Source organism: Balaenoptera physalus, assembly GCF_965194825.1.
Source record: "Balaenoptera physalus genome assembly, chromosome: 14".
NCBI classification, from domain to species: Eukaryota; Metazoa; Chordata; class Mammalia; order Artiodactyla; family Balaenopteridae; genus Balaenoptera; species Balaenoptera physalus.
Window position 1 is genome coordinate 59,555,228 of NC_138893.1, and position 21,810 is coordinate 59,577,037.

Genomic DNA, 21,810 nt, shown 5'->3' on the forward strand with positions numbered 1-21,810 from the left:
CTATTTTAGATAGACATTCCCCAAACATAATCATTTCTCTATAGAGTTTACCTAAAAGCTCTTTTTTTCTCCTTTGCTCTTAGACATCACATGTTCCACAGAGCTCAGATTATTTACATCTCAAAGGCACAACAGAAATAACGATTCCAATAGCAGAGCCATGAGAGGCCACTGGTCTCCAGATCTCTCGGCAGCCCCCCTTCAGCAAGGATGGCCACCACAGGGCCCTACATACTAGTAGGCAGCCAACTCGGGATTTCCCCGTAATTTTCGGGATCAACCCTAGAACTTCTTGGGTCCCAAGCGTTAGTGGACGACCACCTCAGGATTACACCCACAACTTTTGGGCCCGACATGCTAGTGGACAGCCCCTGCAGCTTTCCATACCCCATCCTGTATTTGCCGACATCTCGGTGCTCATGGGAGTTTTCTCGGTCTCCTGGCTGCTCTGCCAATTGTTGGGTTGCACCCCACAGGCCTACAAGGCCTGTGCTTGCCCAGTTTCAAGACCAAAGAAAGAGCCCGGAGTCAGCAACAGAGACATCAGTGGTGTAATGGAGGGGGGAGCTTACACGTCTGAAGCAAGGTCCTGGAGCGACACCCCACTGTGTGTATCAGACTGCAGTGGAGGGCAGGACATGGCAGCAGTCTTCGCTGGGGGTTGGCGGGGGAGAGGTTACCAGTTATAGGGAATTGATGTCAGGTGGGCTCATTAGTTACCAAAGAAACCAGCAGAGGGGCATGCCCCTCACGGCCCCTTTGATAAGAACAATCACCACCTGGGGCAAGTACATAGGAAGGTGAGCCAGGTGAGTAAGATACAGGAGAAGCAGGCACTGGTCAGGCAGGGTGTGTACTGAGAGCAAGAGAACAGCCACCTTGAGTGGCCTGACCATACAAAGTTCCTTAAAAAACTAAAAATAGAACTACCATATGATTCCACTCTTGGGTATATATCCAGAAAAAATGAAAACACTAATTCAAAAAGACACATGCACCCCAATGTTCCTAGCAGCATTATTTACAATAGCCAGGACACAGAAACAACCCAAGTGCCTATCAACAGACAATTGGTTTAAGATGTGGTGTATATATACACAAGGGAATATTACTCAGCCATAAAAAAGAATGAATAATGCCATTTTCAGCAACATGGATGGACCTAGAGATTATCATACTAAATGAAGTCAGACAGAGAAAGACAAATATCATGATATTACTTACATGTGGAATCTAAAATATGATGTAAATGAACTTAATTACAAAACCAAAACAGACTCATAGACACAGAAAACAAGCTTATAGTTACCAAAGGGGACAGAGAAGGAGCAGAGGGATAAATTAGGAGTATGGCATTAACAGATACAAACTACTATATATAAAATAGATAAGCAACAAGGATTTATCGTACAGCACAGGGAACTATATTCCATATCTTGTAATAACCTATAATGGAAAATCTGAAAAAATTATATATATACACATATACAACTAAATCACTTGCTGTACACTTGAAATTTACACAATATTGCAAATCAACTATACTTCAACTTTTTTGAAAAAAGGTTAAAAAAAAAATGCTGTTTTGCCACTTACTTTAGATAATGTACCTGTTGGACTGCACCCTGTAGGCCTGCAAGCCTTGTAGCTGCCCAGCTGAGAGACCGAAGAGCCCGCCGCAGAGACACCAACAGAGGCATCAACTGTTTCTTGGACAGGGGATTTTACACGTCCAAAACAAACGTCCTGGAGAGATACCCCACCGTGGACGGCAAACGGCAGGCAGGAAATGGCAGCGCTACTCTAGGGAGAGGTTGGCTACCATTTATAGGGGGAACTGACGTCAGGTTGGCTCATCAGTTACCAGGGAAACCAGCGGCTGGGGCAGGGGGCAAGCACGTAGGCAGTTACTGATTAAGCCGTATAATTAAGAGGACTGGCTACTCATGTGAGTGAAGCCCGGACTGGTCGAGCAGGGCAAGTCCAGAGAGCAGGAAAATGGCCATCTTGAATGGCCTGACCACACAGTACCTAACCTTTCAGAGCCTGTTTCTTTTCTTATTAAATGGAAACAACAGCTATCTCATAAAGTTTGCAAAGGATTCAAACAGATAAGGCATACAAAGTATTTGTCACATTGCCTTACTCATGAGGAACATTTATTAAGCTCTACTGATTCTATTATTATGGAGAACACTAACTTCACATTTGTGGATTTGTGGAGTTCATGATTTGAAATAATCACTTAAATTTCAAAGAAAAGAAGAAGAAAAATTCACAGTAATACAAGGCCCACGTGTCTCTGCTCACCAAAGCCACGTTTAAAAGTGATTATCTACATCACCTGACCCACTAACCCTCTACTCCAAACATCTTCCTGAAACACAATAATAATGAAAGCAAAAAAGCAAACCAGAAAGTGAGATATGTTTAGCAATGTACCGTAAATTGAAAAGGAAGGAAGAAAGGATTAAAGTACAGGGGAAACATTACACAGAGGCTTGCTATGAAGCAGCAGCTAAGCTGGCTTGAAGAAGTCTCTGGCCAGACTAAAGGCAAATTCCATTAAAAATTGCAAAACACGAGTCACAAGTATAAGGATGCTCTCTAAATATTTTGGCCATGGTGAAACAAGAAAAATAGAGCATTGAAGAGAAATTACAGAGTTGCAATGCTGTGTTGGAGTCAAAACTTACTACTAATAAAGTCCCGTTGTTTTTTCTCATATAGCATGTTCCCAGAGGCAGTTAAGGGACTGCTGCTGTCAGAGCAATCAAAAGTTAGTATCCATCTTCCCCTGCAAACACCCCATTTGCCCTAATGGGTTTTCCCCAGCCTTTTCCATACCACACCTAAGAATAAATCCTGAAAACAAAGAGGAGAAGATAGGCACCCCGGCCTCACAGATTCTCAGTCTTCCACTCCTGGGGTGGAGCCAGCCGCCACTACAGAGAGAAAAGACTGAAGGCACCAGGGTGTCAACATCACTCTCGCCACAGCTGGTACCCACCAAGCTGGGGCAAAAAGCACCCGCAGCCAGGGGTCCCGAGAGTATGTCACAGACCTTCTCTCTCCCCTTTCCTCCCACTGTTTCAACTTATGTGTTGTGTTAGGCAAAAATTTTGAAAATGAAGACAGAGGCTGAGGGAAAAAGAACAAATCTAGTACCTTGCACCTGGGGTCCAGGTGCGCCCTCCACCACCACTGGAGAGCTGAAGGGGGTCTGCTTTAATAGCAATCTTTTCAACAGTTTCTATCAGCCTTGCATACTTCAGGTTTTGTTGCTCTGAAGCAAAGACCCTATTCACTGTCCGGTGGTAAAATGTCTGTGTTTGGGTCTGTGCAATTCCCCAAAACTGGACTTGAGCACCTCTTAAAATGCAGTGAACAGTTCCTTGAAATTCCCTAGAGATGTTGTTGCTGGTTTCCTGTTCTGATGGCTGTCCTTTAATGCCAGTCCTAATGAGCCCAGGCCTGAATGTTGCCAGCTGCCCCTGATAAACACGCCAGCCTCTAGGCTGCCGTGCACAACCCCACAAGAATAATCTTTGCAACCTGTACCTTCAGGGGACCCTCTTCACACACACTCCCAGGCTCCTCGGCTGACTCTTCTCACCTCCTACCTTCCAGCTCCCACTATTGTCTTCAGTTATGGAGATCATCTTTCTGGCCACACCTCCTTGCCCTTCCGACCACTGTCATGATACCTGCCATCCCCCTGCCTGTGGCTAGCTCCTACCTCCCTGCCTCTACTTCTCCATCAAACCACAATCCTACTGCCTGCAGAGCTTTGCCTGGGACTCATCTTTAATCACAGGTGAACTTCCTCTTTTCTGTACCTTGGACTGCAGCCTAAGAGCCTCAGAGCTCTAAGACGGCTCGGGGAGACCACGCATTTTCTCCAATCGTTCTCAAAGTGCGCTTGTAAACACCTGTAACAGAATCATCTGGGAACCGGTTAAATGCAGATTCCTGCACCTCACCCCACACCTACTACATCAAAATCTTTAGGAAATAAGCCCCCAAATATACTTTTTAAACAATTTCCCCAGGTCATATGCCCATTCAATATGAGACCCAAAGACTTCTCCAACCTACTCATTTGATAAATAATGACTTCCATTCACTGAGCACGGACTGACTGCCAGGCATTTTACATGCTGTAACTTATTTAATCCTCACAATGTCCTTATGAGATGAGGGCTATTCTTTACTATTATCGTCTCTAGTTTACAGATAAGGAAGCCGAGTCTCCTTCTCGAAGTTAATTAATTCACCTAAGATCATACTGGAAGTGGCAGAGACAGGACTCACAGCCAGGTATGACTCAGAGGCTGCAGAATGAAAGCCTGGCCAGGTCACATTTAGAAGTTTACATTCCATTCTAATCCTGTACTACGAGAGTGGCATTGACATGCCTGCATTCAGCCAGGGGAGCAAGAAAGTGAGAGTACTTGATGGGTTCATGTAGATACTGGGCCTGGATGACTCAGAAAAAAGCATAATGTCAATATTTCTTCAACAACAGAAACTTTTGGTCTTGTTCATTTCAGATCTTTGCCTCTACTTCCCACTTCCCTGGTACAGTAGGAATAGTCTCAAGGAGACTAAAAAAAAGACAAAACATCCCACCCAGCCCAGTAAGTGTTTTTCATCATGCCCGGTGGAAAGTGTTTCTGTGATGATGAACAGCTTCATTACCTCTTCAGTAAGGCCCTTTGTTAGTAACTGCTTTTGAGGAAATTGCAGTCTGGGGTTCATCTCAAACACCACTCAGAGATATGAGCAAGGTCCCCCAAGTATAATTCAGATGGTTCTAAGGAAAGCAATCTTTCAGATGATACAAAGCCCCTCTGAAAATTAATTACGCTCACAAGCGGTCTCCGATGGCATTGTTTTCATCTCAATCTATCCCTTCCTTGCATCTTATAAATACTGTCTGATTGAAAAACAGGCAAAACAAAGGTAATTTGGTAGTTGTTTCATTAATTTAGTGGGTGGATACAGAGATCTCGAATAACTGAATTAAGTGTTCACTTACTGGTTCGAGCCAAAATGCTAAAAACTGTTGCCTACAGTGGATTAAAACCCAAAAACAAGTCTAGACTCATTTGATAGGGCTTCAGGGCTCAATGAGACTTATTTTTATATGAAGGAAAGAAAAAATGAATCATCACCTCCCTACAGGGTTCTCCTTTGCCCACAAATCCTAGGATCGTGAAACACACACTCCCTTGACCCAAGCTTTGCCAACACAAGGTGGGCAGGGTGAGGTGGGGCAACGGCCTGGAGAAGAACTTTGGATCTGAGGAGGAAAGGAGCCAAAATTATAATAGTTTATTTCATCTTAGCATTTCTGAGGTTCAACTTGTGCTAAGACTTTTTTTTCCCCACATAGTATGATCTCTTTTGTGGATTTCACTTCCTCTGCTATCTCTTAAAAGCCAGTGGGTTTTGGCTTCATATTTCTATACATGGGTCTCTTGGGCAATTTCATCTACTCCTAGAACATTAATTACTCCAAGTTGACGATGCCTAAATCTTTGTTTCCGGCAAAATCTTTGTCTCCTGAGCTTCAGATCCAAAAGTCTAAATGCTTCATGGGCATCCTTGAATATCCCACAGACCCTCATATTTACCACATCCAGTCCTGAACTATCTTTCCCCATGATCATTGTAAGCACCCAAGCCAGGCATCTGGTCATGATAATAACACCTTCCCTTTTCCTATCAAACCAATCAACCTGCCAGCCAACCAGACACATACTGTCTCCAAACTCTTTCTCAGACTTACCTCCCCTTCCTTTCCATCCTCTTAGCGCATCTCAGCTCAGGACTCATCCTGCCCTAACTAAATAATTTCACCAAGCTTCTCTCTGATCGCTCTGTCTCTAGTCTCTCACCCTTCAGACCATCCTCCTCCACATGGCCCTGAGGCCTCAGTTCCTCTCTTCACAGGCCTCTGCACATTGCTACTTGAGCGTCCTCACAGCATGGCAGCTGGCTCCCCCAGAGTAAAGCTGTCCGAAAAACCAGGTGGAAGCTGTAATGTATTTTATAAGGTAGCCTAGCAAGTCTCACATCATTTCTTCCACAGTATTCTACTGGTTACACAGATCAGCCCTGCTCCCAAGTGGGAAAGGACCACAAAGACCATGATTACTAGGAGGTGAGGATTATTGTAGGCTATCCTGAAGGTTGGCCACCACATTGGAAAACACAAATGTCTTCTCACATATCTGAGGGAGGTCTCATTTCTATGCTTGTTGATTTTCTTTTCTTATACTAAGACTCTCTGACAACCAGTGTCTTCTGTGTAGTAGGCTTCCTAATGATGAATATCTTGTGGCGTCCTTGCCAGGCTTCTCTGGAGGGCCCTGTGGGGCCTCCCACTGCAGAGTCCCAGACATGGGAACTTTAACTCTGGCTCAACCTCTTTCGTCATTGCTTCAGTATCTCCCACCAGCAGCCAAGGTCGCAGCCTTTCACTACTGACGCTCCTACACCCAGAAAGCGTCCCTCCTTGGTGGGGATAGACAAACTGGGCCAAGCTACCTTCTGTTGTGTCTTCCCAACTCTTGGAAAGCTCATGTTTCCTTGACATACCAAGTGTCAACATGCGGGCACTCTACTGCTGTCCCATCTCTCCGATCCACCTCGTCGCTCCAGTTCTCATTTCCCCTGCTCAGACAAGCACAGAAACATGAGAGCAACTTGTTCAAATGAGGAACAAACGTAATCCAGTCTTCCCTTCTTGAAAACACCAACTATCTTCACAGATGTTTTTCTTGGAGCCTTACCTCCCTCTGTGTGGGGAGGGAAAATTCCCCCAAATCCCAGAGGACAATGATGACTCTTTCCCACTTCTCAGGCTTCTCTCACAGACCAGGAAGGAAGACAGTGGTGATTAGTGGTAGTGGGGCTGATTTGACTACTTTTTCATAAACAAACCCTATAAGGAGGTTTCGGACTTCCACTCAAGGCTGTTCGTTTTCAGCTCTCTCTAGAATGTGGGAGTATTTAGCAACTTTGGTTTTCAGTTTGGGCCCTCGTTTAAAGACTATAGGAGCAGTTTCATTCAACTTAAGCATAAATAATATTCAATCAGCCATGTAAAAGAATCACATCTGATTTTGAGTAAGACTTTCTTTGTACCTTATCTTCTCTCTTGCCTCCTATGACATTTTATTTTTTTATTTTTTTACTTTTTTTAACATCTTTATTGGAGTATAGTTGCTTTACAATGGTGTGTTAGTTTCTGCTGTATAACAAAGTGAATCAGCTATACATAAACATATATCCCCATATCTCCTCCCTCTTGCGTCTCCCTCCTACCCTCCCTATCCCACCCCTCTAGGTGGTCACAAAGCACCGAGCTGATCTCCCTGTGCTATGTGGCTGCTTCCCACTAGCTATCTATTTTACATTTGGTAGTGTATATATGTCCATGCCACTCTCTCACTTCGTCCCAGCTTACTCTTTCCCCTCCCCATGTCCTCAAGTCCATTCTCTATGTCTGCGTCTTTATTCCTGTCCTGCCCCTACGTTCTTCAGAACCTCTTTTTTTTTTTTTTTTTTAGATTCCATACATATGTGTTAGCATACGGTATTTGTTTTTCTCTTTCTGACTTACTTCACTCTGTATGACAGACTCTAGGTCCATCCACCTCACTACAAATAACTCAATTTCATTTCTTTTTATGGCTGAGTAATAGTCCATTGTATAAATGTGCCACATCTTCTTTATCCACTCATCTGGCCTCCTATGACATTTTAGAATACTTCTCTGATACTTGAACAAAGAAGCCTTTCAAGTCTACCTGAGAGCCTTCTTTGGTGACTTAAGCTAAATCAAGGAGAGTAAGTAAGTTGTACCTTAGATATCAATTATGTGATTCTCCCTGGCTACTTGGAAAACTGTACTGACCACTGCAAGACCGACTGTAGGCCCCATGGTAAAGTGAGTCTTGATCAATTAGCAATGTCTGCCAGGGGTATAGGTTGGAGGGAAGAGGAAATAGTCATGTTGAATATTTGCTGGCCAAATTCAAGGGGTGGGATAGGGAGGATGGGAGGGAGACGTAAGAGGGAGGAAATACGGGGAGATATATATATATATATATATATATATATATATATATATATATATATATATATAGCTGATTCACTTTGTTATAAAGCAGAAACTAACACACCATTGTAAAGCAATTATACTCCAATAAAGATGTTAAACAAAAAAAATGTGTTAATTGTCCTCAAACAGGCTAAGCATTCAAGTCACTTAGGAAGCTATTTTTTAAAAATTAAAATTGCATAGAAAACAAACTTATGGTTACCAAAGGGGAAACGGGGGGGGGGATAAATTAGGAGGTTGGGATTAACATATACACACTACTATATATATAAAATAGATAATCGACAAGGGCCTACTGTATAGCACAGGGAACTATATTAAATATTTTGTAATAACCTATAAGGAAAAAGAATGTGAAAAAGAATATACATATATATATATATATATATATATAACTGAATTACTATGCTGTACACCTGAAAGTAACACAATATTGTAAATCAACTATACTTCAATTTAAGAAGAAAATCAAGATTGCTAGGTCCTGACCCAAAAGCATAGGATGTTATTTTGTTATAAATTCCGTCTTTGGAAAACACTGGTTTGTCCAAGGACACACAATAAGCCTTAACCTGGCAAAACCAAGTATCAAATATTTATCTTCTGTCTTCAAAGACAACCAGACCATTTAATACCCCTAAAAGCCTGTTCCACAGAAAACTTTCAGCTGTATCTCATGTGATCCATATTGTGCCACATAGTGACGTAATGAAGGCTAATCAAAGATTGCTGTGTGAGGGTTTGAGTGTGTATGTGTGAGTTTTGTCAAACACAGAGTTAGAAGGTGAAGGTCCAGATCTGCAAGGCCCTGAAAGGAACAAGGTTTGTTCCAGTTTGTCAATATCTTATTGCAAAGAAATGAAGGAGAAAGAACGTCACAACCTGACAATAAAAAGAAGCTTTAAAAAACAAAGTCTTTGGGGACTTCCCTTGTGGCACATTGGTTAAGAACCCGCCTGCCAAGGCAGGGGACACGGGTTTGAGCAATGGTCTGGGAAGATCCCACATGCCACAAAGCAACTAAGCCCGTGCGCCACAACTACTGAAGCCTGCGCTCCTAGAGCCTGCGAGCCACAACAAAGAGAAGCCACCACAATGAGAAGCCCGTGCACCGCAATGAAGAGTAGCCCCCGCTCGCCGCAACTAGAGAAAGCCTGCAAGCAGCATCAAAGACCCAACACAGCCAAAAATTAATTAATTAATTAATTAAAAAAAAAAAGTCTCTGGAAAACAAGGTTGCTGATGAAGTAGAATTTCACTTATTTTAGGCTTCTCAACCCTCCCTATCTAATCATATTAATTTGGGTTATGCATGCACTTGGGGATGACCACACCAATCAAGGCCACCATATACCTCATGCTCTGCCCAAAGGCACAAAAATATGGCAGAAGGTACCCCAACTTCCTCTAATGTTATGGCCTTTCCTAATTCTGCCACCAAAAGGAGACACTGTTTCCTAACTAACGTTAAGCTGTAGATGTGCTAATAAACGACGTGGTGGGAATCCTTTCACAATGTCTGCATACATCAAATCACCACTATGTACGCTTTAAATGTCTTACAGTTTTGTCAATTATACCTCAACAAAGCTGAAAACATTAAAAACTAAAGAATTAATATTAAGATGCAATATAAGTTAGAGCAGTACTTCAAAACTTTATTATCGCGAATTACTGTCTGGGGATTTTGTTAAAATGCAGATTCTGATTCAAGAGGTCTGGGGCCTTGAGAGTCTGCATTTCTAACTGGCTCCCAGGTGATGCTAATGCAGCAGGAGGCCTGCCCACAGTCTGCGTTGTAAGTTGCTAAAGTAGACTCTGATACCACCACTTAAGATGAGAAATGGCCGCTTCTCCATCACTAACTAAGGTAACACATTGACAGGAATCAGAGGCCACAAGACCCGAATAATTAGAACAAAATATAAACAGTTCTTGTGAAAAAAAGAAAAAATCCTTTACATGTTGCTTCATTTAAAATGTAGGGTCACCCGAAGGTGTTTTTGGGTCCCAGACTGACAAGGAGGGCTCTGGGAGCTATAAAATTTAAGGCAGTTTTCCTGAAACCATACAGCTGGGACAAATAAGCATCTCAAGCATCAACTGACACCCATGCCTCAACAGTTCCCTTTGCTTGGATCTACACCATGAGCTGCCATTGCAGGATCCATGTGCGGGCAATCATGAATAACCTCTTAGAACTGGGAGATGAGAGGACCAGGGACCAGTGGGGAATTGGGAAATAAAACATCCCCTGAGAGTTAAACTCAAAGTGAACCGAAACAGAGACATGCAAAGTCACCTTAAAAAGACAGAAAGCCTCCTAAACCGATAACATTTGACTCTAATCTAGTTGGAGAATGATCACATCTAAAGAAAGTCTTAATCATGAGGGGGAGGGGGCCATAGAGGCCTGCAAAAAGCCAAGTCACAGACACTAATATCATCTCTGCTTAATTAAGGGAGAGAAAGCCCTGATTCACGAATGTGGCACCTCATGTAAACAGACTGTATCTCTAGCAACATGATGGAGATGGAGAGGGATACATCAGACATGCAGGACCTGGTGCTGCATAACAGGGGTTGGTAAACTATAGCTCAAAGGCCAGATCCTGTTTTGTAAATAAAGTTTTATTGGACCACAGCCATGTCCATTCATTTACCCATTATCTATGGCTCCTTTTGCATTATAACGGCAACAGTGTGTAGTCTTGACAAAGCCTAAAATATTTACTCTCTGACCCTTTACAGAAAAAGTTTGCCAACCTCTACCATAAAACTTTTCAATCATTTCAATCCTGTTAATAATTCCCCTTACTCTGATCTCATGCTCACTAAGCAAACTTCTGATTATAATTTGACTTCCTGGGTAGTATACCAACAAAGGAGAGAGTGACTTGGCCATCTATTATTTCTAGCTGTACCTGCAGTTTAGGTTTTCTGGGGATTTTTTTTTTTTTACATCAATGTCTGGGGCCTTGGCTTACATGAATCACTCCCATGAGTGATGATTCCTTTCTAAATTTGCTAAAAAACAAACAAACAAACCAACAAAAACCAACAGGGACTTCCCTGCAGTCCAGTGGTTAAGACCCTCTGCTTCCACTGCAGGGGGCGTGGGTTCAATCCCCGGTCACAGAACTAAGATCCCACATGCCATGCGGTACAGCCAAAAATAAATTTAAAAAATTAAATATTAAAGAAAAAAACCCCAACATTTTTTTAAGTCTATAAGACTAAGGGCTAGATGTCTAGATTGTAGTGGGTTCACTTTTCTTCTTGTTAAAGTACATTTTTAATAATTCTGATCAAGACTTTTGGGAGTTAAATGCAAGCAGTGAGCCTGGGCCCAATTCCCCATCCCACAAGGAGAGCATTTTCTTTGTTTTCCCCAGGAGCAAAGCTCACAAATCTACTGCTTGCTCCTACACAGGGAGCCCAGTATTCTATATCTTCAGCCTCATTCACTGCTTTGTCATTGTGTTCCATTTCTGGTTCACGTAAGTCTTTACCTTATTTTTCAACTCGACTTTGCCTTTTGATCCCTTTTCGTATTTTTGGTTCATATTTTATATTCTCTTATATATTTGGATTGAAAGGGGAGTGTCTTCTTACAAACATCCTATAACAACTTGACCAAAAACCCCCCTTGCTGACCTCCAATAGGATTCTTTTATTTAGTCTAATTGACTGGATATTTTATTACTCATTATTCAACCAACATTTATTGAATGTATACTATGCTCTCTGTAGGAACTATGTTCTGCTTTGAAGATTCAGAGGTGACATATACACGCCTTTGCTGCCCCTATGGAGTTCACAGGTGAGCTGAACCATTTGGCAATCCACCTCTAACAATGAACAAAATTGCCAAATTGATGGTTCCCCAACTCAGGTTCATTGGCCATTATGACAAAACTAATCTTTCCCCTCAGTTAACCTTCGTGTACCTCTATGCTCATAGCCACCCACCCCATCAAAGTTTGCTTGTCATCTAAGCGACAAGCAAATGTCCTAAATACATAGTTCTTCTACAACACCTTAGATAACATTCACAAATTAATGCTTGGGTAACCAACAAAAAATTTAGCAATCCTGAATTATTAAGCCCACCAGAGCGTCTTTGAGGAGGACAGTTATATTTGCATTTTTGCTGCTCATATACTGCATTCTGCAAAGCTGAGGAAGCAACAGGACCTGCCTCATAGTACAGCATCCTTGAGCAGGGTAGGGAGTGAGTGGGCCTCCCCCTGGGTGCACCCAGGCATTTCCCTTATACACTCATCTGCTTCACACATAATCACTATCTTATTGTCTTCAACTCCCCGCTCAAACCACACACAGAACCTGCCATCCTGCCCACCACTGAGTTTGGCACATTGCTGACCATCGGTACATGCCACCATGGCTACAAAACAGTAATTTTGTTTTCAGTGCACCAAAATGGCCATTTACTTTACAGCATCGTTCAGAACACACAATAATAAATGTCTTAATTCAAGAAAAACCGAAGAAGCCTGGTGAGCCCTTAATGGAAATATAGCTGAATCAAATATGATCCCTTCAAGGATTTTCCTACATAAAATACTGAAAAATCTTTAGTTATTAAATCAGGTCTTATAAATCAAAATGTATGAAATTGCTTTTCATTGCATGTTTTTAGATATGAAGAAGGACCACACTGTGTATATTTTAAATTAACCTTAATGCCATCTAGTGGTCACTGAGAATTTGTCTCAGAAAACTGGTAACGACTTTAGAAATTAAAAAATTATTTTTTTAAAGATTTATTATTTATTTATGGCTGCATCGGGTCTTAGTTGTGGCATGCAGGATCTTTCGCTGCGGTGCGCGGGCTTCTCTCCACTTGTGGCGTGCGGGGTTTTCTCTTCTCTAATCGTGGCGCGCGGGTTCCAGAGCGCATGGGCTCTGTAGTTTGCGGCACGCCAGCTCTAGTTGAGGCGCGAGAGCTCAGTAGTTGTGGTGAGTGGGCTTAGTTGTCCCGCGGCATGTGGGATCTTAGTTCCCTGACCAGGGATCGAACCTGCGTTCCTGCATTATAAGGTGGATTCTTTACCCCTGGGCCACCAGGGAAGTCCCTAAAAATTTATTAATAATAACAATACTGCTGCTGTTAAAGAGACTTAGTGAACACCTACAGTATTCCAGGACTGTGTTCAGCTCTGTATGTGCTTTATCTCGTTTTTTCTTTACAATAACCTTAATTGGTACTATAGCTCATTATACAGACGAAGAAACTAAGGCATAAGGGTATTAAATAACATGCCATATTCACGGATATCGTAAATGCCTAGCTGGAATGCAAACCCAAGTAGTTTGCTTTCCTACGCAGGCAGAATGCTATACTATTACTAAACCTCAGCTTTGACTAAAAGAATATGATTGATAGGGGTTTCCCTGGTGGCGCAGTGGTTGAGAATCTGCCTGCCAATGCAGGGGACATGGGTTCGAGCCCTGGTCTGCGAGGATCCCTCATGCCGCGGAGCGACTGGGCCCGTGAGCCACAACGACTGAGCCTGCGCGTCTGGAGCCTGTGCTCTGCAACAAGAGGGGCCGCCATAGTGGGAGGCCCGCGCACTGCGATGAAGAGTGGCCCCCGCTTGCCGCAACTAGAGAAAGCCCTCGCACAGAAACGAAGACCCAACACAGCCAAAAAAAAAAATTTTTTTTTAATATATAAAAATAAATAAATTTAAAAAAAAAGAATAAAAGAATATGGTTGATAGACTAACACACACTCTTACTGCTAATGTGTCTGAAAGAAGGCACAACCCTCACTTTTCCACTCCATGTCCAACTCCCATCATGATCCAGTTCCCGGGCTTCTCCTTCAAGTACGATTTCAATGGCATGGGGATTTTTACACATTTGAAATTTACACCTGGCATCTAAAGATGTGATGGATCCACTTGTTCATGCAACAAATAGGTACTGAGTTCTTATGTACTGGACTCTGTGCCAGGTGCTCAGAGGGCAACAGGGAGCCACAGAGACACAGCACCTCCCTTCATGGAGCGTCAAGGGCAGCAGGAGGACAGGTGGACATAAATTACACGGAGATACAATCACACCACGGAAAGGGCTCCCTGAAGAAATGTAAGGTGCTGGCAGGGTGCTTTTAGCAGGTCACTTCCCCTGAGACCTGAGTGGTAAGTGAGAAGAGAAGCATGGGAAGACTTCCCTGAAAGAACGACCTCTCAGCAGGCCCTGAACCGGTGGGAGTGGGAGTGAGCCAGGTGCAGGGAGACAGAACGCGAGCAGCAAGCAGAGGGCATCGTCTATCACTGTGCTCCCAGCATCACACTCACCCAGGGCAAGCTCAACAGGAAGTCTACATGCAATCCAGGCCCTCTGGATTCTTTTTCCATAAATGGAATTTGGATAAAAAGCCATGATTAACCCATATCTTTTTCATACTTTGAACAAATCATTTTTACTGAAAGTACTAAAATTGCATGACATTGAAACCATTTTAAATACCCAAACATAATGGTGACTCTGGTCATTAAAGTTTCCACTGGTACTTAAGAATAATTCAAATGTCTCTCTTTTTTAAAATTAATTAGTTAATTAATTTTGGCTGCGTTGGGTCTCCGTTGCTGCGCGCGGGCTTTCTCTAGTTGCGGCAAGTGGGGGCTACTCTTTGTTGCAGTGCACGGCCTTCTCATTGTGGCGGCCTCTCTTGTTGTGGAGCACTGGCTCTAGGCACGCAGGCTTCAGTAGTTGTGGCATGCGGGCTCAGTAGTGGTGGCTCGCGGGCTCTAGAGCGCAGCTCAGTAGTTGTGGCACACAGGCTTAGCTGCTCCCCAGCATGTGGGATCTTCCCGGACCAGGGCTCGAACCCATATCCCCTGCATTGGTAGGTGGATTCTTAACCACTGCGCCGCCAGGGCAGTCCCTCAAATGTCTCTTAAATGAGATTTTTTAGTTTGGTTTGAGATTATGAAAATAACACTTATGCCAGAGAATATGAATAACACAGAAAGAATAGCAAAAAAAAGAAGGGAATAAAGCTCACATCCATATATTGTAACCCAGAGGCAAACAATCTTAACGTTCTGGAATGTTCCTTCCAGCCTTTTTTCTATGGGTATTTCACAAACATTAGATTATATAAACAAGTTTTAATTTAATTTATTCATTTAACATAATATTTTTACTTGTTTGTAAAAAAAAAACTCTTTGCTAGCATCAACAGCTAGATGATATTTCATTAAGTGGCTGTATCCTAGTTTACCTAACTCATTTCCCAATTTTTGAGCATGTGGAGTGTTTCCAATGTTTAATATGTAACAAATAATATATGAATAATAAATAGCATATAACAATAATATACAATAAATTATTGTATTGCATAAAACTTATTTCTTTAAAACACGGTTTATTCATCAGAATAGAACTCAGTAAATAGTAGGCATTATTGTCAAGTGATTAATAAGAATAAGACAGCTTATTTGTATGTCTGAGGAGAATTTAGGACAGTAACAAAGCAGATTACAAAGGCAAAATCACTGCTCAAGAACATTGACTTCCAACTTGTGTTCCCTCCCCCCACCATTTCTTTCTTGAATTATTTATTAGCTGGCTCTACTTCAATCTTAAGACAAGCTGCAGTAAAAGTTAATAAGTATTTTTGTCATGTTGGAGAATCCCAGAAAGTTGTGAAATGATGTGTCACGTTAGCACATTTTATGGACTTAATCTTCTGCTGCCTAATTGAATAATTTAGTATTTGTGACACTTGCTTGACTCACACAATAACACACTGACGCACACACGCACACACACATACAGAGGAGTTATAAGTGATTACATCTCAGCCTTCTATACTCTGAACACGCGCTGGTGCTTTTCAAGCTGATATTTAGTACCACTAATATGAGCCAACTGATGAGCCATTTATGAGCCAACTTCCGTCTCTTTGACATAGCATATTTCATTGACGTGAAAGCAAATTGGGATAGATCAATGGAACAGGATAGAAAGCCCAGAGATAAACTCACGCACACATGGTCTCCTTATTTTTGATAAAGGAGGCAAGAATACACAATGGAGAAAAGACAGCCTCTTCAATAAGTGGTGCTGGGAAAAATGGACAGCTACAAGTAAAAGAATGAAATTAGAACACTCCCTAACACCATACACAAAAATAAACTCAAAATGGATTAAAGACCTAAATGTAAGACCAGCCACTATAAAACTCTTAGAAGAAAACATAGGAAGAACACTCTATGACATAAGTCACAGCAAGATCATTTTTGACCCACCTCCTAGAGAAATGGAAATAAAAACAAAAATAAACAAATGGGACCTAATGAAACTGAAAAGCTTTTGCACAGCAAAGGAAACCATAAACAAGATGAAAAGACAATCCTCAGAATGGGAGAAAATATTTGCAAACAAAGCAACTGACAAAGGATTAATCTCCAAAATTTACAAGCAGCTCATGAAGCTCAGTATCCAAAAAACAAACAACCCAATCCAAAAATGGGCAGAAGACCTAAATAGACATTTCTCCAAAGAAGATATACAGATTGCCAACAAACACATGAAAGAATGCTCTACATCATTAATCATTAGAGAAATGCAAACCAAAACTACAATGAGGTATCACCTCATACCAGTCAGAATGGCCATCATCAAAAAGTCTACAAACAATAAATGCTGGAGAGGGTGTGGAGAAAAGGGAACCCTCTTGCACTGTTGGTGGGAATGTAAATTGATACAGCCACTATGGAGAACAGTATGGAGGTTCCTTAAAAAACTAAAAATAGAACTACCATATAACCCAGCAATCCCACTACTGGGCATATACCCTGAGAAAACCATAATTCAAAAAGAGAAGTGTACCACAATGTTCGTTGCAGCTCTATTTACAATAGCCAGGACATGGAAGCAACCTAAGTGTCCATTGACAGATGAATGGATAAAGAAGGTGTGGCACATTTATATAATGGAATATTACTCAGCCATAAAAAGAAACGAACCTGAGCTACTTGTAGTGAGGTGGATGGACCTAGAGTCTGTCATACAGAGTGAAGTAAGTCAGAAAGAGAAAAACAAATACCGTATGCTAACACATATATATGGAACCAAAAAAAAAAAAAAAGGTTCTGAAGAACCTAGGGGCAGGACAGGAATAAAGACGCAGATGTAGAGAATGGAATTGAGGACACGGGGAGGGGGAAGGGTAAGATGGGACAAAGTGAGAGAGTGGCATGGACATATGTACACTACCAAATGTAAAACAGATAGCTAGTGGGAAGCAGCCACATAGCACAGGGAGATCAGCTCGGTGCTTTGTGACCACCTAGAGGGATGGGATAGGGAGGGTGGGAGGAAGACGCAAGAGGGAGGAGATATGGGAATATATGTATATGTATGGCTGATTTACTTTGTTATAAAGCAGAAACTAACATACCATTGTAGAGCAATTATACTCCAATAAAGATGTTAAAAAAAAATTGGGATTGAAACTTTTCTTCTTCTAACTGGGTTCTGTTGAGTAGGTATATGCCCATTTTTCAGATGCTAGGACTCTTGGACAGAGGTTCCTCAGAGAGGCATTGACAAGACAGAGACAATACATCCATTGTGTCATGAATAAGGACATACTAGATGAAAGGTGATGCTCCAAACAGTGGTTGACTAAACCTTTCAGACCCTTCAGTAACACCTTCACTCCATGCCAGCATCTGAAAAGAGTGACTATGCAGACCGGTCCACAGTGACCACACAAATGGATGCCACTTAGCCTGAATCTGATGGAAGCAGGGGATGTTTGGAGTTAAGACTGACATTTCAGAGTCAGACTCTCTAGGTTTGGTTCTTGGTTCATCCATACACTATAAATGCCCCCAGAGCAAGTAAGTTACCTAACCTTTTTGTAAATCACTTTTCTTCTTTTAAAAAGATAGAGATAACAAGAGTGCCTACCATATGGGATTGTTGAGAAGACTGAATGAAATAATCCATGGAAAGCTCCTAACACAGCATCTGGCACATGGAAAACACCCAATAAATTATTTTTATCATTATAACTATTGTTTATTTATATCAATGAGTTAAATAGTTTTCTTCCATTAAATCAGTCTGATGAGGAATGTACTTCTCAAACATCCCTTACTCCTCAAAAATCTGTTCCTCTTGGCACCAATCTATACTTGAAATGTGCAACTTGTTGGAAGGGAAGAAGGACAAGTAATGAATGCCTTAGAATTACCTCCACTCAAAGAAATATTTCCTTGTATTCATCTCAAAACTTCATGAAGGCAGGAACCTTGTCTGCCTTGTAAACCAGCAGCAAGTACAATGCCCGGCACGTAAGAACATGCATAGTATAGATTTAAGTAGGTAGATAAGTAGTCCTAAAACAACTCCCCAGTTTTGAAACATCTGTTTCAGAGTTCAAGTGAACATATTTTTCTCTCTTTTTATAGAAGTCACCGTAATGAAACCTTTTTGTCAAGCTTTTCCTTGACCTCAGACATGCCACTGCCCTTGGTGAACAGAGAGGCAGTGTTGGCTTTCTCAAGAAAAAGCACCATGTGTCAATTCACAGAACCCAGTTGGTGCTCACACAAGGTCCACGAGGTTTTTCTAACTCTTCAGAAAAAGTATTAGCCTTTTTTTTTTTTTTTTAATTTATTTTTGGCTGTGTTGGGTCTTCGTTTCTATGCAAGGGCTTTATCTAGTTGCGGCAAGCGGGGGCCACTCTTCATCACGGCGTGCAGGCCTCTCACTGTCACAGCCTCTCTTTTTGCGGAACACAGGCTCCAGACGCGCAGGCTCAGTAGTTGTGGCTCACGGGCCCAGTTGCTCCGCGGCATGTGGGATCTTCCCAGACCAGGGCTCGAACCCGTGTTCCCTGCATTAGCAGGCAGACTCTCAACCACTGCGCCACCAGGGAAGCCCCAGTATTAGCCTTTTTAGAAGCTGGCAACTTAGTAAGTAGGTCTCACTCCATGCAAACTAGAGACTTCATTTGAAAGTTGCCATTTCATTAAATTTGCTGTTTTCTGAGCCCTCAACCAACTGGGACATCTGTTTACAGCACTAAGAGGGTATGAAATATCCACATTGTGGTTGAAGTTTTGTTCAAACCATTACAGGATGAATCCACGGCATTTACCTCTAGCAACAGCCCAACCTGCATGACTTTCTATGTGCCTCTCCTCTAGCCAAGCAACCCTCCTCTTCCCTTATGAATCTCTCATCTCTGTTTTGTGTTTTTTCAGAATGCTCAGGCCAGAGCTATTTACAGAGACATCCAATACACATTTCAGGATATAACCCTCCTTCCATAAATTCTGCAACAGATCTCTTTGCAACAATATTAAAGATGCCATACATCCTAGTTTGATTAGAACAGTCCCACTGCACTTTGATCTAGTTTACCATTTTTCCAGATTATTTTCATTTGTAATAAAGTACTACTATTAGTAATAGTTACTTTAAAATCAGCCTATATGGGATTGGTTGACCTTTACTTTGACTTTGCAACATCTGTCATGCTCTCGCTTGGTAGCATGTGAGATGCATTTGCAGGAAACAGACCTCTCCTCTTAACTTGTGGCTAAATCTAGACAATAACCGATGATCACCCTCTCTCTTTTCCTGACCTTTCCCCAGACCCTTTCAAGGACAGTATGCAGGATGCTAAAATGAAGTGTGCTTACTCCTTCTGGTTTTAGGAGGTGGCATTTCATGTATCAAGTGCCCAAATTTTCAGCTTTTGAAGCTTTTAGCAAATTGCAATTATTAAAAACAAATCCTTATAACAGAAAGGAAAAAAAATTTAAGCAAGGGGTCAAATGATGTAGAAGATTTAATTCTGAAATTCTATAATTGCACTTTGGAATATCTTGATTTAGAGAAAGAAAATTTGATAGCGCCCAGGGGAGGAGAGAAGAAACAGCTCACATACCAGAGACAGCTAACCAAATAGCAATGGACTTCTCAAAAGCAATAGACTTCTGAGCAGAAATTATTTTCAACCCAGAAATATAACCCTTAAAATACTATCAATTAAGTAGGACATAGAATAAAAACACTTTAAGACAAGCACGCTCTTAAGAAATGTATCTCCTGAAAGGGAACCCTCCTACACTGTTGGTGGGAATGTAAGCTGGTGAAGCTACTGTGGAAAACAGTACGGAGTTTCGTCAGAAAACTAAAAACAGAATTACCATATGATCCAGAAATCCCACTCCTGGGCATATACCCAGACAAAGCTATAATTCAAAAAGATACATGCACCCCTATGTTCATAGAAGCACTATTCACAATAGCCAAGACATGGAAACAACCTAAATGTCCATCGACAGATGAATGGATAAAGAAGATATGGTACATATATACAATGGAATATTATTCAGCCACATAAAAGAACGAAACAATGCCATTTGCAGCAATATGGAAGCAACTAGAGATGATCATACTAAGTGAAGTAAGTCAGAAAGAGAAAGACAAATAACATATGATATCACTTATATGTGGAATCTGAAGTATGATACAAATGGACCTATCTGTGAAACAGAAACAGAATCACATATATAGAGACAGACCGGTGGTTGCCAAAGTGGAGTGGGTTGGGGGAGCGATGGAGTGGGAGGTTGCAGTTAGCAGATGTAAGCTTCTATATATAGAATGGATAAACAACAACGTCCTACTGTATAGCACAGGGAACTATATTCAATATCCTGTGATAAACCATAATGGAAAAGAATATGTTAAAAAAAGAATGTATATATATGTACAACTGAAACACTTTGCTGTACAGCAGTAATTAACACATTATAAATCAACTAGATTTCAATAAAAAATAATTTTTAAAATAGGTATCTCCTATTCACCTTCCTCTGGAAGCTACTGGAAGGTGTGCCTCACCAAAATGAGGGCAAAAAACAAGAAAGAGAAATACATGGAACTCAGAAATAGAGCACCCAACATAGGAGAGGGACAAAGCAAATTCCTAGGATGCAAGTGAGGGTGGACCCAGAACAATGCTGTGTAGTTGGTCTCAAGAGCAATTAGACCAGATTGACGCAGGAGACTTCAGAAGGGAGACCCAAGAAAGAAAGAAAAAAAGTAACTGATAGATGACTTGATTTTTTTTAATAAACTTATTTATTTATTTATGGCTGCGTTGGGTCTTCATTGCTGCGCGCAGGCTTTCCCTAGTTGCGGTGAGCAGGGGTTACTCTTCATTTTGGTGTGCGGGCTTCTCATTGCAGCGGCTTCTCTTGCTGCGGAGCACAGGCTCTGGGCACATGGGCTTCAGTAGTTGTGGCACGTGGGCTCAGCAGTTGTGGCGCAAGGGCTTAGCTGTTCCGTGGCATGTGGGATCTTCCCAGACCAGGGCTCAAACCCGTGTCCCCTGCATTGGCAGGCGGATTCTTAACCACTGAGCCACCAGGCAAGTCCGATGACTTGATTTCTTGCCTACACTGTGAGAATTTCTTTTGAGAAGTTTGGAGCTGATTTAGTTAGTTAAAATTAAAATAAGCATTAAAAAACAAGGCATTTATTAACTTAGACAAAACCCAAAAAGTTGAATACGAAAGAAAACATAACCATAATACACTATGTGACGGAGCTCATAAAAACACTATTTTTGCGTCCAGTTGTGATATAGCCATTTTGAGGGTTTAGCA

The 21,810-nt window shown here is 41.7% G+C and overlaps 1 protein-coding gene across 12 annotated transcripts in view; it reads right to left on the bottom strand.

Moving 5' to 3' along the window:
- The window catches only part of LOC309642373 (uncharacterized protein), a 268,819-nt gene extending 250,116 nt beyond the window's left edge, over positions 1-18,703 (bottom strand). For 9 of the 12 annotated variants that reach the window (XR_014253112.1, XR_014253113.1, XR_014253114.1 and 6 more), the window contains exon 1: positions 1,597-18,703. Coding sequence is in view for 3 of the 12 variants with exons in the window: in XM_082423953.1 (XP_082280079.1) it covers positions 1,597-1,700 (104 nt within the window). In the remaining 9 variants the exon portion in view is untranslated. The remainder of the gene's footprint in view (positions 1-1,596) is intronic. The other 3 variants (XR_014253109.1, XR_014253111.1, XR_014253110.1) reach the window with 2 other exon arrangements.
- Positions 18,704-21,810: the final 3,107 nt, after the last annotated feature.